Raw genomic sequence first — 26,752 nt, 5'->3', positions numbered from 1 at the left:
ATAACAAAAAATTTTAAGAAGTTTGAATTTTATTCTGGTACTCAGGGGTGAGTAGCATGTCATAAAGAGATGAACAGAGTGGGACGTGAAGTCTAGGGTCGAGCCACAGCTGTTCTGAGGTCAGCTGAGAACCAATCACTGCTCATTGTGTAGTTACATTTCTTTTCCACATTGAATCTTATAAAAACCCTTCAGAAAATTCGGAAATCCTAATGCTAGTCACGAACATGCTGCCAATGTAAGATTGCTAAGCATTTATTGGAAAATTAGGTGGAATTTGGCAGATTTGACTGGCCATAATAATACAGGGACAGCGCTCACAGAAAAACAAAATCAGATTTCATTATCATAAAAAATGTGGCATTATAAATGCACTTGGGTAGGTCTGTATTATGATAATCGCAGTGTTTATGGTTAATCTCAAGAATGGAGAAAACTGGTGAAAAAAAATCCTCATGTAACTACCGAGATCCAAACTACGGTGACCTCATAGTTAGTTACGGCCATGCTCACACGTTCACTCAGGTTTGATGACAGTGAACCAGAGGGGTGCTGACATCTCAGGGAGCCCTCATGTTTCTGTTACCTTTCTGGATCTCTCTCCAAGTTAAGCTGTAATAGGTACACCTGCTGAAGTCTGTGCTGCATTCTGTTAACACTGTAAGCTGTGATCAGTCACTCTTTACAGAACTAACTCGCTGTGCATTTTCTTCTCTTTGTCGAGTTGAACAACTGCCCATGTGTCACCAGTGGCTTGCTCATGGGGGCTTGGATCCAGATTTTTCTGTAAAGCTGCTTTGTGACGACACCTGCTCTAAAAGCTAATAAACTTTGAGTTCACAGCGTTACAAGGTGCTTCCGACTTCAGAAAAGTGAAAGACACAACTCCACTGAATGTCATGTGACATGGCTACTGTTTATTTTGGAAAAGTGAACACAGCATGAGGTGCCAGAACGTAACTGCTGCTCCATTTAAGGTGGACTGGGAAAATCTTAACAAGAAGTTGGTGAATCTAAAGCTGACTTCAGCCTCATCATTTAGGCATAAGAAATTAAATGCTATGGTTTCAACGCTCATTAACATTATCTGTTCTCCACTGATAATTACCTAGCATGAACAGTGTTATAAGCCGTAAGTGATGTCACCACAGAATTTTTAGAAGTGACAAGGAGAAAAGGACTGTCTGATGTTCCAAATATGTATGCTGCCAACAGGGAAGTTGCAGAGTGCTCTCTGATGGACAAACTATGCAACGACAACACTCAGACACTAGATTAACATTTTAAGTATGTGTGGTTCAAGTTCACTATAGCACTTAAAAACACTATATAGCCTTGTTTATATATCTGTTGTTAAATTAGGCTCTGTCGCTATACAGAGAGTTTAAAACCATTTAAATACAACCCCACTTGCAAAAAAAATTGGGATGCTGTGCAAAATGTAAATAAAAACAAAATGCAATGATGTGCATATCAATTAAACCCTCCATTTCATTGAAAGTAGTACGAAGACAGAACATCAAATGCTGAAACTGAGAAATGCATTTTATACACTGCTAAAAAAAAATAAAGGGAACACTTAAACAACACAATATAATTAAAATAAATAAGTAAGTAAGTAAGTAAGTAAGTAAGTGATACTTTTTTGATCCCACAACTGGGGAAATTCCACCTCCGCATTTAAAACATCCGTGAAGTGAAACACCACATACACACTACTGAACACACACACTAGGGGGCAGTGAGCACACTTACCCGGAGCGGTGGGCAGCCCTATCCACAGCGCCCGGGGAGCAGTTAGGGGGTTAGGTGTCTTGCTCAAGGACACCTCAGTCATGGACTGTTGGCCCTGGGGATCGAACCGGCAACCTTCCGGTCACAGGGCCAGATCCCTAACCTCCAGCCCATGACTGCCCCTGTAAATTAAACTTCTGTGAAATCAAACTGTCCACTTAGGAAGCAACACTGAATCAATTTCACATGCTGGTGTGCAAATGGAACAGACAACAGATGGAAATCATTGGCGATTAGCAAGGCACACTCAATAAAGGAGTGGTTCTGCAGGTGGGGACCACAGACCACTTCTCAGTACCTATGCTTTCTGGCTGATGTTTTGGTCACTTTTGAATGATGGTGGTGCTTTCACACTCAGGGTAGCATGAGACGGACTCTACAACCCACATAAGTGGCTCAGGTAGCGCAGCTCATCCAGGATGGCACATCAATGCGAGCTGTGGCAAGAAGGTTTGCCGTATCTGTCAGCGTAGTGTCCAGAGCCTGGAGGTGCTACCAGGAGACAGGCCAGTACACCAGGAGACGTGGAGGAGGCCGTAGGAGAGCAACAACCCAGCAGCAGGACCGCTACCTCCGCCTTTGGGCAAGGAGGAACAGGAGGAGCACTGCCAGAGCCCTGCAAAATGACCTCCAGCTCCAGGCCACAAATGTGCATGTGTCTGCACAAACGGTTAGAAACCGACTCCATGAGGATGTTATGAGGGCCCGACGTCCACAGATGGGGGTTGTGCTCACAGCCCAACACCGTGCAGGACGCTTGGCATTTGCCAGAGAACACCAGGATTGGCAAATTCGCCACTGGCACCCTGTGCTCTTCACAGATGAAGGCAGGTTCGCACTGAGCACATGTGACAGACGTGACAGAGTCTGGAGACGCCGTGGAGAGCGATATGCTGCCTGCAACATCCTTCAGCATGACCGGTTTGGCAGTGGGTCAGTAATGGTGTGAGGTGCCATTTCTTTGGAGGGCCGCACAGCCCTCCATGTGCTCGCCAGAGGTAGCCTGACTGCCATTAGGTACCGAGATGAGCTCCTCAGACCCCTTGTGAGACCATATGCTGGTGCGGTTGGCCCTGGGTTCCTCCTAATGCAAGACAATGCTAGACGTCATGTGGTTGGAGTGTGTCAGCAGTTCCTGCAAGATGAAGGCATTGAAGCTATAGACTGGCCTGCCCGTTCCCCAGACCTGAACCCGATGGAATTGCTCCATCCACCAACGCCACGTTGCACCACAGACTGTCCAGGAGTTGGCGGATGCTTTAGTCCAGGTCTAAGAGGAGATCCCTCAGGAGAACATCTGCCACCTCATCAGGAGCATGCCCAGGCGTTGTAGGGAGGTCATACAGGCATGTGGAGGCCACACACAATACTGAGCCTCATTTTGACTTGTTTTAAGGACATTACATCAAAGTTGGATCAGTCTGTAGTGTGTTTTTCCACTTTAATTTTGTGTGGGACTCCAAATCCAGGCCTCTATTGGTTAATACATTTGATTTCCATTGATGATTTTTGTGTGATTTTGTCAGCACATTCAACTTTGTACAGAACAAAGTATTCAATGAGAATATTTCATTCATTTAGATCTAGGATGTGTTAAGTGTTCCCTTTATTTTTTTGAGCAATGTAATATTTTATATATATATATATATATATATATATATATATATATATATATATATATATATATATATATATATATATATTTATATATATATATATATATATATATATATATATATATATATATATATATATATATATATATATATATCACCAAAAGTTTCCAAGGTACAACATTAAATACATCTGTCCTACGCAAAAATGATATAATTCCTATATTATGGTACATCCCTAATATTTATATAACTTTATATCTAACATATAAATTTAAGCAAATTATGCTACCTCTGCACCCCATCCACTTGCTCTTGGGTGAAGCCCTTGGAGGAGTCTCCAGCCCCTGCTTCCTGATTCTGGGTCTGAAGATGAGGCGAAGGAGCCTTGGTTCCATTAGCTGGCTTTCTGCTGTACGCTCCTCCATAACCAGCTGAACTGCCATTCCTCAACAAGGCCTCCAACAATACTGTACAAAGACAGGAAAAACACACTCGCTTCATCAAATACCATATAATGCAGATGTGTAAAAATGTACTGTCTGGATACCAAGTACAGGAGGGACAAGTAAGTGGCTCTGTTATAAAACATTTTATTCCCTCATTTGAGGTTAATGATTTTATTTAAAAAAAAGACACCTAAAAAAGGGCATAAAGATTTGCAACAAAATTGGTAATTTGGTTTGATATGGTACAATGGTGTCTCAATTCAGTAAACTTTTTGGTACAGTTTAAAAACTGGGGGTTGCCTGAAAATACGTGTTATGTTCATATGTTACTGTTTTCGTTTTCATTTCATTGTACATTCAACATTATAAAAATACAACATCTAAATAATCCATTTGGACCGTTTTTTCAGCAGCATAAAAACACTAATAAGCTGTGCTTTTTGTGCCCCGATCTAGCAAACTAGCTACAAGCTAACACATTAGCTCAGAGCTAAACTACTAGCAACAAGCTTATACACATTGTGGATATCGTCTGCAATTGTATAACACTGATCACCTGCATGTAAGGAAAATTAGTCCAATTTAACTGAATTTAGTGCAACACAGTATGCCAAATATTGAATAAAATCATGGTTTTCGAGAGTATTTTTTAAATGTAGAAAAATTGGTTCATTTTTCTCTGTTACAAAATTTTACTAAACCTGATTCTGAATCAGTAAAAAAAAAAAAAAAAAAAAAAACACAGAACAAAGTATTTTTGGAACAGGTGAAAGATTACACAACAAGCGTACACCTCTGTATTATAGCTTCACAGCTGACTAATCAGTAGAGTCATGTTGTCTCTCAGCTGTGTTCAATTATGAAAATGTCAAACACATTCAACAGCTGTGTTCCAAAGCCTATCTGTCCTTCATGGTGGCATTTCAAAAACCAGGCTATGATGTTTCCCCTGAGTATGCTTTCAATGGTGCAGGAGTAAAAGTTCCATCATACTTTGGAGGGCAGTCTTTACTACCTAAGATACCTAAGAGACTAAAGATCTAAAAGATGCTGGTGGGCCTTCTTCATCAGAGAGTGAAGAATGTGGCCACACCATGACAGGTCCTGCAAGATGTGAACTCCAACGTGAACTGTCTACTCTTTCCACTGCAGCTCCATTTATCCATACAGGATGGTATCTCCTCCCGTGCCTCTTGCTGTAGTCCACCATCAGCTCCTTAGTCTTGCCTGATGTTAAGGAGGAGATTATCATCCTGACACCAGTTTTTCAGGTGCTTCATTTCTTCCAGGTAGGCCTTCTCATCATTGTCAAAGAGCAGACCTACTACAACAGTGTGGTCAGCGAACTAGACAATGGTGGCAGAGCTGGAAATGGCCACGCAGTCATGTGTGTACAGCCCCAGATCTCCCAACTTCGTTTGGAGTTTGGAGGGAATAATACTGTTAAATGCAGCATTTCAACATAATCCCTCCTAGTGCCCAGGTGGGACAGTGTTGTGTGGAGCAGATGCCGTTTGTATAGAAGTTGGGGTGGTATGCAAACCGTAGTGGATCCATGAAGACCAGCAGTGAGGAGGTGATCTGATCAGCTTTTCATCACGACTGATGTGAGGGCTACTGGGCGATAGACATTAAGGCAGGCAGGCTGGCTTGGGTTTCTTTGGGAAAGGGATGATAACTGACTGTTTAAGGCATGATGGGACTCCAAGTGTCAGGGACTCCAAGTGTCAGGGAGATGTAAAATATTTCAGAAAATACCATAGCAAGCTGAAAAGTACAGGCTTTGAGGATTTTACTGCCAATTCTGTCTGGTCCCGCTGCCTTCACTGTATTCACTCTCCTGAAAGCCTCCCGCCATGATGATCAGCCTGTGTCCTCTAACGGGATGCGTGCATGCTCCGCCACCAGCCGGATTGTTAGCCCTGCTAGCACTACTGCCGTTTGCTCCACTAGCGCTGCTGGCTGCAGCCTCGAAACGATTGTAGAAGGCATTCAGTCAGTTTAGTAGAGACATGTCCACACTTTCTGTCCCGGATGGCTGGTTTTTGAAGTCTGTTATCTTCCATAGCCCCTACCACAGCGCTCTAGAGCCACTTTGTTGGAACTGTGACTAGTTTCCTTCCGTAGCGCCTCTTTGCTTCATTCACCGTCTGCCGTACCCTGTAGTATGCTGCCTTGTATTCATCCATGCTGCCATTTCCCCACATTATAGACAGCAAGAGTACAGAATGTAACGAATGGTTTTATCAACCCACGGCTTCTGGTTGGGAAACAACCTTATGGTGATTTTTGGGACCGTATCGTCTACCAGTTTCCCAGCAAAACTCACAACCGCTTCTGTAAACATGTCTTCAGAGACTGCATCATCAAGAGCATCCTGCAGGACAGCCTATGATTGGTCCACTCAGTGCTAGACCTCCCCTTTTCAGCTTCGTTTATACACTATATAGCCAATGATATTCATTCACCCATCCAAATCATTGTATTCAGGTGTTCCAATCACTTCCATGGCCATAGGTGTATAAAACCAAGCACCTAGGCATGCAGACTGCTTCTACAAACATTTGTGAAAGAATGGGTCACTCTCAGGGGCTCATTGAATTCCAGTGTGGTACCGTCCAGTTGTGAAATTTCCTCGCTACTAAATACTCCACAGTCAACCGTCAGTGGGATTATAACAAAGTAGAAGTAATTGGGAACAACACCAACTCAGCCACAAAGATGTGGGTCACATAAAATGACAGACACAAATGCACAAATGCGCTGCTTGAAGAATGGTCAAAAATTCCCATAAACACACTCCTAAACCTTATGGAAAGCCTTCCCAGAAGAGTTAAAGCTGTTATAGCTGCAAAGGGTGGGCTGGCATCATATTAAACCCTATGGATTAAGAATGGGGTGTCATTCAAGTTGATGTGCGAGTGAAGGCAGACGAACAAATACTTGCTGGCAATATAGTGTTTTTTTTTGACATGAGGAAGATGGCAGCATGGTCCAACTTTCCAAATGCAGGGCGTAACTGTGCTTTTATAACTGCCTTTGAACAAAGTGTAGCAAGACACTGCAGAGTTCTGTCACCCCTGGTGAGACAGGTGATGTGCTGGTGAAAGTCTGGTACTGTTGAAATCCCCAACCACAAAGAGCACAGCTTCTCAGAGCTGTGCCTGAAGCTATGCGAGTGCTTCATGAAGTTCACACAGTGCAGTGTCTGTGCTCAATGTAAACGCCCGAGGAAGGTAGAAAGGGCACAGCTTTAGGACGAGCACCTGCAGTTTGGGTGGGCAGGAGTGTGTGAGACTAACAATGCCAGTATTGTCACACCAACTGTTGTTCACCCTAACACACTCCAATTCCGCTGTCCTGTCCATGCGGGAAACGGGAAACTGAGAAGAACTTGGCTGGCTGGACGACATGGTTTAGTAAGGTCATCAAGCTTGTTCTCCAGAGACTGAACAGTGGGAAGGAAGGAAGGAAGGAAGGAAGGAAGGAAGGAAGGAAGTTAGGGCTGTTTGATATTTATAAGAAAGGTATTTATACATTGCATACACGCCAACCTTGAGGCTACGTTAAATGGGTTACGTTAATATTGACAGGCATGGAAAAAAATTAAAACCAGGCCCATATTGTTTAAAAGCAATTTAAGGTTGTGAAGACATACTTAACCATCAGTGTATTAGGTTCACTTCCCCCACCAACTCTGACTGAATTCCTGCAAGTGACATGAATGTCACTTCTTACAACATGATCTTTCAGAACTATGAAGACATTGCCTTGTATAGAAAGGATTGCATGCCAGATGTTAAAGCAATAATAACAATGAAAAAACACAAAAACAAAAACGCAATATACAAACTACTATGGATGCATCTATATATCGATACTGGTATCATGTATCTGTCCAAACCCGTTCTCATTTACTTATAACAATGTGCAGATATCAACATTCCAATACCGGCAGTGACACAAGCACTGTAGCTGTAGTGTAGCTGCCGCACTAATGAACAAACGCAGTGAAGAAAGCTCTGATCACACAGAGAAGGGTTACTTACTGCGTGGCAGTTGGACACAAAGCCATCAGCCATTTTAAAAACAGTCTGCAATTGCAGATTCCCGCAAGACAAACTGTACCATTTTAGTCTGTTTTTAAACACACACACAGACAAAATCACAATCACTTGCCCCCTTATTTGAAACTTTCCGTAGTGTCTGTGATTTCTGCATAAATATTAGGATGTATACATTGGTCTATTCCAACATACAATGCAAGTCACCAAAGAACAAGACTTCTAAAATCACACAGTGCATGTCTTTAAAGGACAGTCAACTACAGCTTAACCAGCCACACAAAAACTCCCTCGAAACAAATGCTCATCAAATGCATTAGCCTCAAATTGTGAGTCCTGCTGTTGCTGTGCTACAGAGGCCATGCTCAGAATAACATCCCAAATTAGAATTTTTGTATATCCAGATTTATTATTCATAGTTTGCACATCAATCTGGTTGCTCTGGATTGGATTTCAAAGTTTTCAAATTGAAATGCAATAAACCACGATAATATAAAATCCAGACCGACATAAGATGCCGAGATTCAAGAAGTGGGCCAATGATTCATGCTTATATGCCGGATAATTTTGAAGAGTTTATAGGACAAGATAATGCAGTGCCATCTTTTCTGTATCTGCATTTGAAATGCACGACACAAGCGCAGCTATGTAGTTTCTGATGCCTTCGTCATCACCACATGAACCCATGCAGATGGGTTGGTGATGTCTGGACACACAAATCTGATCTGATCATTTCCAAAATAATAGCACTGACAGTGAAAGCAAAAACATTCAGTTTGAGAAACAAACCCAATTTGCCTGCAGTCTGAAAGTAGCCAGATACTGCTGTGCACAGAGACAGATGAGGTGCCTAACTACTTACAGCTGTACAGAAGCACATTTTGCCTGTTGCTCTCCACTGCAGCACTACTCAAGGCTACGCAACAAATGCAGCATAGCTAGCTAATGCAGGTCAGGTACACTGAACTCATTTATACCAACAACTATGTAATTCTAAGTGGGTTACTTAGTAGGACGTGGTATTGGTGAGTACTAAAAATATGTATTCATAATCAGTCTGGGAAAGCTAGCATCGATGCATCCCTACAAATTACATTAATTTTCATTAGTGATGCGCTTAAAAGCACATGAAAGCAAAAACATGTATTAATTGTTGTGATGCTGCCTGTCTTTACTACCATAAAACATTTAGCAAGGATTTTCTTTGTTTGAAAAAAAAAATAGTTGAATGTGTGTCAGAAGCAAATGTAATTTCTCTTGAAAACAATCCACATATCTACACTGCATTTCTTTAGGTACTGCTTTCAAAGTGGCAAAACTAAATGTAAATGTAGCCATCGGGTTGAGCATTTACCTTTTTTCAAAGCAAAGTAAGGAGCTCAAGTGTCAACTACATACTGAAAGTTTTGTTTTCAGTTTGGAACATTTTTCATGAACTGTCATGCCAGTTGTGCGTTACATTTTATGTTATTTCACTGTTACAGCCAAATCTACCACAGAATCCTCTACACAGTTTTGCTGTTGCAGCATTCCTGACCTTGGCTCAATCTCCCTGATTTAGGCAGAAGAGCTTGAAGCTGCAGAACTGTGCAGGATTTAAAACAGCACCTGAGGAGGCGGGTACTTGACATTATGGCAATGAAGCAATGACAGCTTGGAAAAATTACACTGGATGTTTTCTACTCTCCACCAAATTCAGTGCTTATTGTTGTGGTTGACAAATCACCTAGACACTGGCAGCCATCAGTAAATGACAATAATAATAATTATGAATGCATCAGAGTGATATTAGCATCTTTAGATAGTTGCTTTAAAATATATATACACAGGTATAGGACAGATGTTTAGATTTGACCAATATTTTACAACGATAATTGATGATGCAATTATTGTATTCTGACAGAGCAGAACAATTCAGCAATGCTGGGCTGCTATGCTAAAATATTTGGATATTAAACATTTTACCGCATTTGCAAACTTATAGAAATAAGTGTTTATTTTGCAACTAAGCTACTTGACATAGATTAATGTATCAGCAGATGTGTACATGAAAATATCAGATCTGCATTGGCCCACCATTACTCCATCCCTAATATTTCAAGTAACACGAATAGTAAACTGTAGATATACAGACGGCCATTTTCACCTTTCTTTATAATTAAGAAAAAAAATCACCTAAATTTAGACCCTGTCTAGATACAATTCAGCCAGCCGTGGACCTAAATGTGACGTTTAGCATTTTGATTTGATACAGTACAATCTGATTCATCGATTTTTGATGTATTGTTATAATAATTTCAACCTCACATACTACTTCTACTGCTAAAGAACAAAACCGCCACTGCAAAGCCAAAAAAGCATTTTTTAAATTTTATATAATAAGTCTGTTGTAGTCGAAATACAGTCCCTACAGTGGGGACCTGTCCTGCTAGCCATGGTGCATCAGAAAGAGCTGCTGGGGCTCCTTTAACTGGAGGACAATGGTTTGGTTTCTATGTTCATCCAGAGAGATGGAGTCGAATCGCACCGTTTAACTGCACACATGTTGCTAGTGATTAATTAATCCCCCGCAGTAGCAATGAGAAAAACATCTGATGCTGACTGATAAACTCGTCTATGCGAATTTAGAAACGTTCTTCGATTCGCTTTTTGGAATCAAATGACGATTAAATGGACATTTTAGCATTAAACACACATCAGCAATCTGTACCTGCGTCTTTGCAAAAGTGCAACGGCTTAGTGATCGACTTTAGCATGCGCCTGAAATGAGAAATAAGCAGAGGCACGTAGTTAGCTATTAGCTAACGCCAACTTGCTAGTAAACACGATGACATCTAGTGCTTGACAAAATTTTCGTCGTACGTTTATGTGCTGAACACTGTACGACCATTACTATCTATGTCGAATCGATTATGTACAAAAAACCCAAAATAACTAAAAAGGAGGACGTACGAAAGCTTCCATTCGATATTGATTCTGTTTGGCTTTGGTTACTAAGCTATCTTGCTCAAGCAGACGGTCCTTGCTGGTAAAAACTCGGGTTTTCTGTTACCTCTTGCTGTCTCAGTGGGATATAATTTTTCCGCTTTGTTAAGGAACTTGATGGCCTTCTCTTTGTCTCCTGCTTCAAGAGCTTTCGTAGCTATATTTATGCATTTTTCGGCTTCATCTCTGTTGCCTTCCATCGTTCTTTCCTCTTTAACCACCGGCTCAGCTGACAAACGCGCAGCATCATTTGTTCGCATTGAGTCTTAGCACTTTCGTTTTTGTAGCAAACATTTCAAAATCTGGAAAGTCATATTAACAATTACGTCAACAATTCATATCTTGTTTTAATGAGTACTCAGGTAAAAATAAACAAAGACGGAACATATCTTTATTTAACATTATTTCATATAATTTTGTGTTGAAAATCATTACACCAATCTAAAGATCAGGAAACGTGTAGGTCAGAGAACTCTGCAATGTCTTCCGGTTTTCTCAAACGCTAGAGGGCGCTCCGGAGTGATTCCAAAATGAATGGGTTGACATGGAGCATCTAAGCTAAATCATAGTTTATAAATGCTTAAACATTTTTATGTTATAGAATGCAATCATTTCCTGAACACTGAATATCATAAAACATTTTAACACCGCTGTTATATTTTAAGAGCTTTTAAACTCGAGTTATAGGAGTTTAAAACTGCATCTCATGTAGGTCCATGACGTCAGTGAGCGCGAACAGCCAACGAGCTGCTGAGCTCGCCAATCAATCATCACACTCTATCAGTAAAGCCCGCCTCCTGCTGCCCAAACCCGTTTACTGTCGGAAAAATGTTCATTTATAGGTTGGATATCTTTGTTTTTGTTTTTAGTGAAATACACACTTGTACTTTCTCAAATTAAAGAAACGTTCTTGGCGAGTGATTAGAAACTATTTTAACTTTTCCTTTTTAGCCATTGAGCTCCTACTTACTCGCTGGCGCCGTCTGCTGTTTAGTAGTCCCGTCTTTGATACAACGGGGATAATAGGAAGTGGCCAGACTCCTCATAAACCGGTTCTGGTCACACAATACAGTATGTTGCACATTGTGAATGCAGCAGCGAGAGAGCGTTTGGGTGAGCTGCAGTAAATAGTGATGTTCTGTTATCATTTTGTTTTATTGCATGGCTAAATACTCAGTATGTTATTCTCGATGAGAATGTGTGAGTAAATGAAGTTAATAAACTGCTTGATGCTGTTTATAAGTTGTGTTAATTGTGTGTGGTGTTAGGAGTCTATGTGTTAGGAGTGTATGTGGTGTGGGATATGTTGAGTGTACGATGCGTATTAATTGTGGTGTTGGGTGTGTTGAGTGTGTGTGCTCTGTTAATTGTGTGGACTGGGTTGAGTGGGTCAACATACACACATAAAGGGAACACTCAAATAACACATCCTAGGTCTGAATGAATGAAATATTCTCATTGAATACTTTGTTCTGTACAAAGTTGAATGTGCTGACAACAAAATCACACAAAAATCATCCATGGAAATCAAATTTATTAACCAATGGAGGCCTGGATTTGGAGTCACACACAAAATTAAAGTGGCAAAAACACACTACAGGCTGATCCAACTTTGATGTAATGTCCTTAAAACAAGTCAAAACTCCACGTGCCTGTATGACCTCCCTACAACGCCCGGGCATGCTCCTGATGAGGTGGCAGATGGTCTCCTGAGGGATCTCCTCCCAGACCTGGACTAAAGCATCCGCCAACTCCTGGACAGTCTGTGGTGGATGGAGCGAGACATTCAAGATTCAAGAGTTTTATTGTCATGTGCACAGCAGAAAAGGCAGTTGCACTGTACAATGAAATTCTTACTTTGCTGTTCCTCCATTCACCATACATACTCTTGAGAAAAGAAAATATAAGAATAACTCTAAAAAAACGTAGTAAAAGGTAAAAGCAAAAAGTGTACAGTATGTGCAAAGTTGAAATAAAATTAAAGTTACACATGCGTATGTGCAAATAAGTGTAGCAGCTGTTCATAAAGTGCATCAAGTGACACATGAAAACATGTAAACAGTAAAAAATATTACTCTGTGCAGCAATAGATGTAAACAGTATTGTTCTAACAGCAGCAGTACAGTGCAGGTAAGGTGCAGTTGTTGAGTGCAAGGTTAAATCAGTTCAGATTGGGAGGGGGAAGAGGTAGTTAGTGAGGTGTTCACCAGCCTGATGGCCTGTGTACAGAAGGGGGCTAAGCACACAGCCCTGTGGGACCCCTGTGCTGACTGTTCTTGTGCTGGATGTGTGGCTGCCGACTCTGACTGATAGAAAGCTCAGCACCGAGTTGCAGAGAGCAAGTGTCAGTCCGAAGGTGAGGAGCTTTTCTGAGAGTTTGTGTGGGATGACTGTTAAATGCTGAGCTGTAGTCAATGAAGAGCATCCTGACATAGGTGTCCTTGCCCTCCAGGTGTGTGAGCGCTGTGTGAAGGGCTGTGTTCACTGCGTCGTCTGTGAACCTGTTCCGTCGGTATGCAAACTGAAGAGGGTCTATAGTGTTTGGAATGGTCTCTTGGATGTGAGTCATGACTATTCTCTCGAAGCACTTCATCACGATTGGGGTGAGTGCAACAGGGCGATAGTCATTTAGGCTGGTCACAATGCTTTGGGAGGGGTACGATGGTGGTTGACTTGAAGCAGGATGGCACAACAGCTTGCGCAAGGGACAGATTGAATATGTCCACAAACACATCGGCCAGTTCTGATGAGCAAACCCTGAGTGCACGCCTGGGGATGTTGTCTGGGCTGGCTGCTCTCCGTGGGTTTATTCTCCTCAAGGTCCTGCACACATCTACTGATGTCACAGTGAGTGATGTGTTTCGTGTGGCCATAGTGTCTCTTGGTCGACCAGGGTTGAGGACCTCGAAGCGAGCATAAAACTCATTTAGCTCATCAGGTAGCGTGGTGTGGCTGTTTGTAACCGTCCTGCTCGTCTCCTGGTAGTGGGTGAGGTGCTGTAGTCCTTGCCACATGCGCCGGGAGTCCGTGGTGGTGTAGTAGCCCTCCAGCTTCAGCCTGTACTGTCTCTTGGCCTCTTTAATAGATCTACGCAGGTCATATCTGGACCTTTTGTAGTCTTCAGCATTGCCTGAGAGAAATGCAGCATGGCGGGCATGGACTAAACTTGGGTTTCTGGTTGGGGTATTTTCTGCAGCGCCTTGTAGGGACAACGCTTTCAACGCAGCTGCTGATGTAGCCCATTACCCCAGAAGCATAGTCCTCTAGATCAACAGTACATCATCAACATGATGTCCCAGATGTGCTCAATCGGATTCAGGTCTGGGGAACGGGCAGGCCAGTCCATAGCTTCAATGCCTTCATCTTGCAGGAACTGCTGACACACTCCAACCACATGAGGTCTAGCATTGTCCTGCATTAGGAGGAACCCAGGGCCAACCGCACCAGCATATGGTCTCACAAGGGGTCTGAGGATCTCATCTCGGTACCTAATGGCAGTCAGGCTATCTCTGGCGAGCACATGGAGGGCTGTGCGGCCCTCCAAAGAAATGCCACCCCACACCATAACTGACCCACTGCCAAACCGGTCATGCTGAAGGATGTTGCAGGCAGCAGATCGCTCTCCACGGCATCTCCAGACTCTGTCACGTGCTCAGTGTGAACCTGCCCTTATCTGTGAAGAGCACAGGGCGCCAGTGGTGAATTTGCCAATCCTGGTGTTCTCTGGCAAATGCCAAGCGTCCTGCATGGTGTTGGGCTTTGAGCACAACCCCCATCTGTACACGTCAGGCCCTCATACCATCCTCATGGAGTTTCTAAGAAGTGGTCTGTGAACCACTCCTTTATTGAGTGTGTCTTGCTGATTGCCAATAATTTCCACCTGTTGTCTATTCCATTTGCACAACAGCATGTGAAATTGATTGTCAATCAGTGTTGGTCCCAAGTGGACAGTTTGATTTCACAGAAGTTTGATTTACTTGGAGTTATATTGTGTTGTTTAAGTGTTCCCTTTATTTTGTATATGTATATGTACAGTGTATATACGTCCCCTCGTTATTCAACAAAGCGCTCAATAAAACCTTCTACCACCCTACAGTTTATAGAAAGTCTCCCAGAACTATCAAATCCAGTCTCCACTCCATCAGACACAATGGAACTAGATTTACTAACCGATTATTTAGAAAATACCTTACGATCCACTTTAGAAAATGTGGCCCGACTTAAAATAAAAAGAATAAGGCAGAAAAAGCTCGCTCTGTGGTACAACGATAAAACCCGGACCTTAAAACAAACAGTTCGGAAATTAGAGCGGAAATGGCGTCAAACCAAGCTGGAAGTGTTCCACTCTGCCTGGAAGGACGGCCTTATAGAGTATAGAAATGCCCTCACTGAAGCTCGCTTAGCATATCTTGGCTTGCTGATCGAGAATAATAAGTATAATCCTGGAATACTGTTTAATGTGATTTCCCAAATCACAAAAAATCAGGCAGGTACTGAACCAGAAATTCCAGCAACTCTCACTAGGGAAGTTTTTATGACTTCTTTAATAATAAAATTGAAAATATTAGACAACAAATTCAACCCACATATGTCATCTGACTTGGCTGATATAGAACAAAACATAGCTGTAGAAAAGAGCCTGGAAACTTTTTACCCACTCCCACAGCTAGAACTAGAGAAGATCATCTCTTCTGCAAATTGCACAACCTGCATACTTGATGCAATTCCATCAAAATTACTCAAAGAAGTACTGCCAGTTATTATAAACCCTATTTCAACTATAGTAAACTCCCTTAGTCTGGTCCATGTACCCAAAGCTATTAAACTAGCAGTTACCAAACCCCTGATCAAGAAACCAAATCTTGATGTCGCTGTTTTGTCTAATTACAGGCCTGTTTCTAACTTACCGTTTATATATAAGATCTTAGAAAAAGCTGTGGCCCAACAAATTAGTTCATATCTACACAAGAACCATATATATGAAAAATTTCAATCTGGATTCAGGCCACACCACAGCACTGAGACAGCTCTAGTTAAGATAACTAATGATCTTCTTGCCTCTGATCAAGGCTACATATCTCTCTTAGTGCTACTTGACCTTAGCGCGGCTTTCGATACAACAGACCACAATATTCTCTTAGAAAGGTTAGAAAACATGGTTGGAGTCACAGGGACAGCCCTATCATGGTTCAGATCTTACCTATCAGAGCGTTATCAGTTCGTTAGGGTAAACAATTTATCTTCCAATTATTCAAAAGTGAGATTTGGAATTCCGCAAGGCTCTATTTTAGGACCATTATTATTTACACTATACATGTTACCGTTAGGCACAGTTATAAGTAACCATGGCGTAAACATTCATTGTTATGCAGACGATACTCAACTGTACATATCAGCCAAGCCTGATGACAAATACAGGTTAAAGAAAATGGAGGACTGTGTAAAAGACGTGAAAGGCTGGATGTCACGTAACTTCTTCCTATTAAACAGTAACAACAGTCTCCTTCTGGGTCCAAAATTAGCAAGAAGTAAATTACCAGATTTAATCTTAAATCTCGCTGACTTTCCAGCCACACCTGGCTCAGCAGCAAAAATTTAAAATTTTTTATAATTGGATCAGATTTATCATTCGATCAACACATAGGCAGCATCACTAGGACAACTTTTCTACATCTTCGCAATATTGCCAAGATAAGAAATGCTCTATCCCTGCGTGATGCAGAAACACTAGTACACGCTTTTATTACTTCTAGGCTAGACTACTGTAACGCATTACTGTCAGGATGCACGAGCAGGAATTTAAACAAACTCCAAATAGTCCAAAACGCCGCAGCCAGGGTCCTCACTAAAACTAGAAAATTTTATCATATTAGTCCAGTGCTATCATCACTTCATTGGCTGCCTATTAAATTCTGTATTGATTATAAAATCCTTTTTATTGACTTATAAAGCCCTACATGGTCTTGCTCCCGAGTACTTACAAGACCTTGTTTCTCATTATGAGCCATCACGACCACTCAGATCACAGAGTACTGGCTTATTAGTAGTCCCCAGAATTCAGAAGGTTTCAGCTGGGGGAAGAGCTTTTTCTTATAAAGCCCCCAAACTCTGGAATGATCTTCCAGAGACTGTTTGGGTCTCAGACACAGTCTCAATCTTTAAGACTAGGCTGAAAACTCACTTGTTCAATTTAGCTTTTGGTAGGTAATGTTCCCCCCTAGATAAAGGCAGCAGATCCAGGGGTCCATGGACACAGGGAATTATAGTAAACTGAGACACTGGTGCTGTCGTCCCGCTGCTCACACGCGGTAACTCAAGTTTGTGGACGGTGGAGCGGAGGGATGCCAAACTGTTTCAGAGTGCTGCCGTGTCTGTGTGTCCTTCTGGTTCTCTCCTTTTAGCTAAGCTGTCATAGATCTGCCGGAGTCATTAGCCACACAATGTTTACATCCCCTGTTTATGTACAAATGGATAGAACAAAACTAATTCCATCTACCTGCTTTCTTTCCAAGTATACAATCACCCACATGTCCGGCCAGACACTGAAGGATGACCGACAACCGAGCCCTCCTGCTACCCACTTCAGACCAGCTTCCCACGCCCCAGCTGCCTTAGACTAGCTGCCCACGCTACACTGATATTCTCATGGACTCCTAGCTATTCCTAATACCAATATTACTGCTATTAATATTAGTAGTACAATCACTTGTAGGTAGTTTGACCAGAGGAGGATGGGTCCCCCCTGGTGAGCCTGATTCCTCACAAGGTTTCTTCCTCAGTTCTGAGGGAGTTTTTCCTTGCCACTGTTGCCCCTGGCTTGCCCACCGGGGGGGGATTTGTACATTTTTACACTCCTGTTAAAACTTTGTCTTTTCTGAAATTCTGTAACGCTGTTTTGTGACAACATCCGTTGTAAAAAAGCGCTGTACAAATAAATTTGATTTGATTTGATGTGTGCTTTGTGTAGTTGTGTCGTGTGTGCTGTGTATTAGTTGTCTTGTGTGTGCTGTGTGTTGATTGTCTCCTGTGTGTTAATTGTGTCGTGTGTGCTGTGTTGTGTGCTGTGTTAATTGTGTGTGCTGTGTGTTAATTGTGTCGTGTGCTGTGTGTTAATTGTGTGTGCTGTGTTAATTGTCTGTGTTGTGTTCATTTTGTCATGTGTGCTGTGTGTTAATTGTGTGCTGTGTGTGCTCTGTTAATTGTATGTCGTGTGTGCTGTGTGTTAAATGTGTCGTGTGTGCTTTGTTTTAATTGTGTCATGTGTGCTGTGTGTTGATTGTGTCGTGTGTGTGCTGTGTGTTAATTGTGTCGTGTGTGTGCTGTGTGTTAATTGTGTGTGCTGTTATTTGTCTGGTGTGGTCTGTTAATTTTGTCGTGTGTGCTGTGTGTTAATTGTGTGTGTTGTGTTAATTGTCTGGTGTGTTCATTTTGTCGTGTTTGCTGTGTTAATTGACTGGTGTGTTGAGTGTGTGCTGTGTTAATTGTCAGTGGTGTGTTAATTGTGTCGTGTGTGCTGTGTGTTAATTGTCTGTGGTGTGTGCTGTGTGGAGTTGGGTCTGTTGAGTGTGTGTGTGTGTGTGTGTGTGTGTGTGGTGTGTTAATTGTATGTGGTGTGTTGAGTCTATTAATTGTGTGTCGTTTTTTCGGGGTGTTGGGTATGTTGAGTGTGCTGTGTGTTAATTGAGTGTGTGGTTTGTTAATTGTGTGTAGTGTGGGGAGTGTTGACAGAACTGCAAAGCTGCTAACAGTTTGATTCAGATGGCTGTGTGAATCGGTTCGACTTATTAATTGAAAAGAATCCGTTTAAAAAAAAGGATTTGTCGCTCACGAGACGCGTCTGCCGCTGCTTTCTGTTGTAGGTTAAGTTACAACTGGCTTCTGTATGGCCTTAACTTCATTTTACGAAATACATGGACATAAACCACATTTCATTTGATGTCTAGGATGTAATTGGCTGTATTTTGATATCATTTGTAGTATTACTAGTGGTAGTTTGTTGTAAAGCTGCTTAACTTTCATTAAAGCTAACCGAGTGGCTGTTAGCGTTAGGTAGTCAACCTAGCTGACTCCTGACTGCACTTCCTGGTGGACAATCTGCAGAAGCTGTATGAAGCAACCACTTGTTTAAAGTTTAAAACAACACGGAGAGTTTTAGTTGTTCTTGTTTTGCTTTGTAACCACATTCATTGTAACCTGTAAACAGTATAACTAGCTAACATTATCATACATTTGCCACTCACTCTAACCTTACACACTAGTTAACCTTAGCCAAGTTTAAGAGCGCAAACAAACTCTTCAGTACTGTTAACTTTGGTGCATAAAATTTACCAGCAGCAGGTTTAATTCCATTAACACAAACTGTGAGATCAGATATTCCATATGTTTTATTTGATGTTCTGTCTGTGCTTCTATGCATTTAACAGGAGATTTTGTCATTGACTACTTAATTGATCTTAGACAAATCACCATGTTAATGTGTCCTTAGCCCATAGGTTTCTCACTTATTCAATTATTAATGTTCAGACTTATGTAGTAAATATTAAAACTTTATTTTTTATTATATAAGTTTATTTTTTAAACTCATATGTACATCACATAGCTAGTTATGACCGTAAGTAACTTAAAGGGGAATTGCACTGTTTTTTCAAAATTTCTGCCTAATTCAGTCACTGTGATGTAAACAAAATCACTTAGAATAGTTAGAGGTAAAACATTTTTGGTAAGTTGTACCAAGGAAAAAAAAAAGAACTCGGATTTGTTTACAGTGGTGGTGACAGTAACCAGAAGTTGGGAGGTGTACAATACAAATATAATAATTTTACAGCTATTTTACATTTTGTAAACAACAGTAAACCTACATGTGCCTTCTGAGAATATATGATGGTAAAGTAGTGGAAAATCTGAAATCATAAGTTTTCTTTTGGGTCTTTTATGCCTCACAGCGCCCTGCATGTATCCCTCCACCATGAACGGACTGTTGAAGCAAATTTAGAGGCATTTAACTCTTCAGAAGTCTGGTTCCTGTCACCATCACTGTTAACAGTTTGGACTCAGTATGTTTCTCTAGGATGGAGCATCTCGCACCAAACCACTCTGAATGACTCTGTCTACATCTCAAAGATGTACCAAAATGCCTGATCCAGCTCATGAAGGGCTCTATAATCTGTTGATGGGCTGGATCAGGTGAAATGAAATATAAAGGTAGTATTTATTGCTGTACACTGCTGTGGGTCTCCATGAGCAGGATTGAAAAAACATGGTCTTAGACAGTTTATTAGGTGTACTGTTTGTTTTTGTTTGCTTATCTTTATAGGAGAGCTACGATACTACTAGTTCTGAAAATTTGTCTTGGACATCTCACTGTGTACTTACATAAAACACACATGCATACTAAATTTACTGTTTTTTGTAGTCAAATCACATTGCTCCTCATTTACAATAACACTGACATGTACATGCATTTGCACAATTTTATTCTGTAATTAATTGTCTTTTGGTTTCTGTGTGTTTTTCTTTACAGGATGTCTTTAAGTCAAACAGTGCTATTCTGCGTAAGTTGTGAATATTGTTTTGCTTATTAGTTTAACAAAGTTGCTCTTTATTCACAAAACACAAGCATCTCTGCATGAATAGACAAAAGCATGTCATCATATGTATGTGTGATGTTTTAATTACCTTAATCAAGAGGGAGTGCTCCAGTGTTTTAAAAAGCAAGCTTAGTTTGTTTTGGACAGTATGTTATATAAGCTTTTATGATTAATTGTCTTCTTTCTATTTCAGTGGCTTTGTTTTCATAGATCTTCACAGACAGTAAATGTATAAAACCTCTATCAGACGATTCTTTGAGATACTAGGTGAGAGAAAATATTCTCAATATATGTTGTTTCCCCTTATGTTATTTTCTTAAGGTCTAAACCATGTTGTAGAGTTTAAGCAAATGGCAGAAAGGTGGTCGCACTCTCACCTTGCCAGATCACTTTTGTTTGTATTGAAATGACCCTTTGTCTCATGACCTTAAGGTGATAACAATCACCCCCCCCTTATCTCTACCCCCTACATCTCTACTCGTATTCTCCTTCTACAACCCCTCCTTACCCCTCCTCAAGCTCCTTGTCCCCAACCTTCCTCACCCTTAGTTTTCAATGTATATAAGGTCCTTACAAAATATTCTTGTCAGACTGGACTGCACACTGGACTGCTGACCAGACTAGAATGGACTGCTGACCAGACTAGACTAGTGACACACTGATGACCAAGCTGTGCCTGTGCATGATCATCTGCATGCATGTGAATAAGACTAGAATCCTGATCCTGCTAATTGACTGTTGATTGACCACGCTGTACCCATACTCTGTATGTGGAAATAAACTCCAGTCAACGCTGAAGCTCCAGTCTCCTGACTCTTCTTGTTGAATTTCTAACATAGCTAAGCCTACCACACATGCCATGCTAAAATGTGCATTTCAACAATTAACACCTCAGAAAGCAAAAGAAAAACACAACTTTTTTCAAGGCACATCATTAAAAACAGCAATGCATACCTAAGTTACTGATTTGTGTAGAACCAAAACTACATTCTTCTGTTTTACTATAATTCTTGCATCATATGACGGATTATGGAGAATGAACTTGATTCTCCCAATTCAGTATTCAGTTTCATCAAATATTGGTGAATGGTCATGTGTAATGGTTTCTGTGTATTTTTCTTTATAGACCTTCATAACAGACAGTGCTGCCCTGTGTAATTGTTATCTTTTTCTCTCAGTTATGATTCTAAGCTCTCACTTAAGTCAGTAATACATTCTAAAAGTTACTGTTGCTCCCCATTCTCAAAACCTCATATATTGGCATTTGAAGCTAATATCATGCTACTGTGTTACATATATGTTAATGCCATCAATCCAGTAGTGATAAAAGTGCTAGAAAGCCAGCTTTCCTTTACTTTAGACCATTTGTGTGTTTCTTCCTTCTCCCTGTTCATGGAACTTCATTTTTTTACAGGAGTCTTCACAAACCTTGCTGCTGTGTATAAGTAGTGAAAAACTTTCTTAAAGGGGAATTGCACAGATTTTTAAAAATTTTCTACATAATGTCAAGAAAAGAGACACTAGCTGACTTAAATTTCTTTAGTCATGGTGATGGGGCCCAGTGTAAATATGCTTAATTTATTTACTATCAAAAACTGAATTTTCATATGTGATGTGAACCTGAAATAAGCCAGTTCCTTTGGGGAAATATTTTATTTGAAATGCCCAGCAAGTACATCTCCATCCTGAATAGATTTTAAAAATACATTTTGATCTCAAGTTTTTTTGCAAAACTATCTTTGTTTTTAGAATAAGTTATTATTAATAGTGCAGTACTAAAACATAAACTCAAATGTCTTATTTTTTAGGTGAGCATTGTTGTAGGCTGATGTGTCTTTTTGTTGTTGTTTTTGTGACTATTACAGGTGCCTTCATTGATCTCTGAGGGGGGGGTACAGGGCATTCATTTAAGCTGACCAGCTTACTTGGTGAGTTTCTAGTTACTGAGATTGTAATAAACTAATATAAGTATAAGGCATACAGTGCAGTACTAACATGACTTGGAGATAGATATGGCACCTACTTGCTTCACTTATTCATAAGACTTTAGTTTGCTTGTACAGTTGTTTGCAAAAATTGAGCACCTCAAGTTTCTAGAGATTCTTAACATGTTAGTGGAAAAAATAAAACAAAATATGAAAAGTACTCAAACTTTTGCTGAGGCTACAAATCAAAAGGGGAAAAAACAGACTTAAAGAGCATGTCTTCATAATCAAACCACTCTTAATGATGTCCCAGTAATATAAAGAAATTTTGAAAAATAAGTGTAATTCCCCTTTAGGTATAGTAGTGCAGTGTTAATGCATAAGCTTCAGTGTTTTTCAGGAACCATTTGACCAGTAATTTTTGCCATTCTTATGGTGACTTGTTTAACACTTTACAGTCTGTACTTGTTCGAAGTATTTTGTTTGTAGACTTTTTCAGGACATTATTTTTCTATGATTGCTATGTATCACAAATGAGGACGACAGAGAGTACAGAGAACTGATTCAGGACTTTGTGGACTGGTGTCTGCGGAATCACCTACAGATCAATGCAGGGAAGACCAAAGAACTGGTGGTGGATTTCCGCAGGCGCACACATCCCCCTCCAGCAGTGAACATCCAGGGAACGGACATTGAAAGAGTAGACTCCTATAAGTACCTGGGTGTGCACCTTAACTGTAAACTGGACTGGTCAGACAACACAGCTGCACTTTACAGGAAGGGACAGAGCAGACTCTACCTGCTCAGGAGACTGAGGTCATTTGGAGTGCAGGGGCCACTCCTGAGGACCTTTTTCGACACAGTGGTGGCATCAGCCATCTTCTATGGAGTGGTCTGCTGGGGCGGCAGCATCTCCACTGCAGACAGGAAGAAACTGGACAAACTGATCCGGAGGGCCGGCTCGGTCCTAGGGACTCCTCTAGACCCAGTGCAGGCGGTGGGAGAAAGGAGGATGCTGAACAAGCTAGCATCCATGCTGGAGAACGACTCCCACCCCATGCGTGAGACTCTGGCAGCACTGGGCAGTTCCTTCAGTGACCGGCTCCTTCACCCCAAGTGTGTGAAGGAGCGCTATCGCAGGTCCTTCCTTCCTGCTGCTGTGAGACTGTACAACCAGCACTGCTCCCAGTAGACCACATACAATACAATATACACTTACATTCAGAATGCGAACATTTTTCATTGTGCAATAGGCTAAGTGCAATACAGATTTATATGCAACTCTTATTTTATTTTATTTTATTTTATTATTCTTATTTTGTTGTAAATAGTCTAGAGATTTAGCTTTAATTTTTATTATTTATAATGTTGATAATGTTTATACTGTTTCCTGTTTCTACTACTGAGTGCCTTACTCCTGTTACTCTGCTGCTGTAATACTGTGAATTTCCCCGCTGTGGGACTAATAAAGGATTATCTTATCTTATCTTATTTGTATTTATTTTTGGCTGTTACAGGGTGCATGTAGGCTATACTGCACATCCTTAAGCTGGTCAGCTTACTTGGTGAGTTAATAACCAGGTACTGTGATGGTCTTGTAGTCTATTAGTCCATCTTATACAGTGCAGTATTAACAAGACTTTAATTTGCTTGTACTGTTGTTTGCAAACATTTTAAAAGCCCATGGGCAAGTGATGTTTTGTTGATTTTCTAAAGTGAAAATAGTTAACACATTCCATACTGGGAACACACTTAAATATGGCATTTTTCTAAACATTTTAGTGCACATTTTATATTTATTTGCTGTGTTTAACATATTATAAAGAAAAAACAACACAAAATATAAAGTGTGCCATTACCTTTGCACAAGCCCCATTTAATGTTTTATTTGTTATTTCAATATGTTAAATTCAGTAAATTTAGTCTGTATGGCTTATGTTAATTATTTTAAGTTAGAAAATCATCAAAAAAATAATATGACCATGAGGGCAAGACTATTGATTTAGTTGATCATCACATTGCTCAGCCCCAAATACCAACAAGTTAATTTATAAAGTCCCACCGATAAATGTTTTTCAGAAACATTTTGTCATTATACGGTCATAAAAACAGTAAAGGTCAGGACAGCCCTTCTGTATGTATTTGTGTCCAGGCCATTTTTGTTGTTGTCGTTTTCATAGGTCCTGAGGAAAACTCCTGTCTTCCTCTGTCCACTTGCACCTGCAAGTACAACAAACCACAATGAACAAAAACACCAAACAAACCACAACTAACCATAGCAAAATATCATTTCTGCCAAAGCGACAAACCCATGGCTGAAGAAGTGGATTGTCAACATCTGCAGCTGAAGACCGTCACCACATGAACCATCTGCAGCTGAAGACCGTCACACACTATTGCTCCACAATTCACTGCATACCTGATTACTATATACCTCACAGCAGTACATTTCAACAGATCATAATATTTTTCTCTGAACTGTAAAGCATAAATCTTCATTTAAGTCACATACTACTCGACTGCAAAGTGTGAACACAGAGTTTTTAAATATTGTGTTATTATTCCATAGATAGAGATTTTTGTATTTACAGTTTAGTAGACTTGTTCGTATTCATAATATTGCAGTACTACAACTTGCCTTTGGGTTTGGTTATTTAGTTTTAACATAAGCATTTAACATTTTATATTTGAGTAATAATTAATAACACGTCATGCAGGCCTATTCCAAAAACAGAGCGGTAAGCAAGCAAGCAAGCAAAATTTATTTATATAGCGCTTTTTACAACAGGTGTTGTCACAAAGCAGCTTTACAAAACAATCAGTATTACAGAGAGAAGAGAAAAGAAAAGAAAGAAAATCCGGGTCCGAGCCCCCATGAGCAAGCCAGCGGCGACGGTGGCAAGGAAAACCTCCCTAAAAGAGGAAGAAACCTTGAGAGATAAGTGCTCTTATCTGCAGTTTGAAACTGAAGTCATCATCTCGTGCTGTGATTTTAATACCCACAGATGACAATGCTGTATGGATTCTGCCTATGAAGTGCTTACAGGACAAAGACCCTGATAATGAGAATGTGTGGATAAGTGGATTAGCAGAAAAGTACATGGCCAGGCTGAGATAAGATAAGATCAGATAAGATAAGATAGGACTTTATTGTCATTCACATCACATGTGGTACATGAGGTGGAACGAAACATTGTACTCACAGTCCAGTTAACTCCCAAAGTGACAAACAATAAACAATAAATAGAAGGTGCATAAAGGGGAGGACAGATAACAGCAGCATGGACCACAGCAGTATGAGTATGAGGTAGGTGTAAATCTTAATACTGGTAATGTATAAAGTGACATGTGTAGGCATGATATAGTGGAGACATTGATTCAGTACAGCAGCAATAAATAAGTGGACATGAAGTGCCATTGCAGTGATTGTTCAGTTGGAATTTGAGAGTCTTACAGCTTCAGGGAAGAAGCTGTTCCTCAGTCTAGTAGTTTTGCTCTTAGTGCTCCGCAACCTCCTCCCTGAGGGGAGCGGAACAAAAAGTGTGTGTGCTGGATGGGTGGGGTCCTTCATGATGCCAGTTGCCCTTTTCCTGTAAATGTCTAAGGTGGTGGGAAGGCTGACTCCAACAGTCCTCTGTGCTGCCTTCATCACCCTCTGCAGAGCTTTCCTCTCTGCCACAGAGCAGCTTCTGTGCCACACAGTGATGCTGGAGCACAGAATGCTCTCCACCACACATCTGTAGAATGAGGTAAGGACTGAGCTCCCGAGTCCAGCATGCCTCAGCCTTCTGAGGAAGTAAAGGCGCTGATGTGCCTTCCTGATCAGGCTGGAAGTGTTATTACTCCAGGTGAATATTGTTACTTAGGTGTACGCACAAGTACCTATAACTGGAGACCACTTCCACTTCAGAACCTCCGATGTGTAGGGGGAGGGGAGGGATGGTATTGCTCCTTCTGAAATCCACAATCATCTCCTTTGTCTTCTTCACGTTGATGCAGAGATTGTTCTCATTACACCAACTCTCCAGGTGTTCCACCTCCTGCCTATAACCAGACTCATCACTATTTGTGATGCATCCAACCACTGCCGTATCGTCCGAAAACTTTACAATATGACAGCCTGGATGGATGGCTGAACAGTCATATGTAAGCAGTGTAAACAGGAGGGGGCTCAGCACACAGCCCTGAGGGGAGTCCGTGCTGAGGATGATGGTGGAGGAGGAGATGTTGTGGATCCTCACAGATTGCGGCCTGTTAGTCAGGAAGTCCAGGACCCAATTACAGAGAGAGGTGCTCAGTCCAAGTGTGTGGAGTTTGTAAGCCAGGGTCTGGGGA

General features: G+C 41.0%; 1 protein-coding gene across 1 annotated transcript in view; it reads right to left on the bottom strand.

The window, feature by feature from the left end:
- The window catches only part of dnajb14 (DnaJ heat shock protein family (Hsp40) member B14), a 30,093-nt gene extending 18,947 nt beyond the window's left edge, over positions 1-11,146 (bottom strand). The window contains exons 1-2 of the mRNA XM_017709048.2: positions 10,973-11,146; positions 3,700-3,877 (exon numbers count right to left, since the gene is read on the bottom strand). Of these exons, the coding sequence (XP_017564537.1) occupies positions 3,700-3,877; positions 10,973-11,105 (311 nt within the window). The 5' untranslated portion in view covers positions 11,106-11,146. The remainder of the gene's footprint in view (positions 1-3,699; positions 3,878-10,972) is intronic.
- Between the last annotated feature and the right edge of the window lie 15,606 nt (positions 11,147-26,752).

This window comes from Pygocentrus nattereri, chromosome 5 (genome assembly GCF_015220715.1).
Source record: "Pygocentrus nattereri isolate fPygNat1 chromosome 5, fPygNat1.pri, whole genome shotgun sequence".
Lineage (NCBI taxonomy): Eukaryota > Metazoa > Chordata > Actinopteri > Characiformes > Serrasalmidae > Pygocentrus > Pygocentrus nattereri.
Note: the sequence above shows the minus strand (reverse complement) of the source record. Positions and strands in the feature narration are given on the sequence as shown.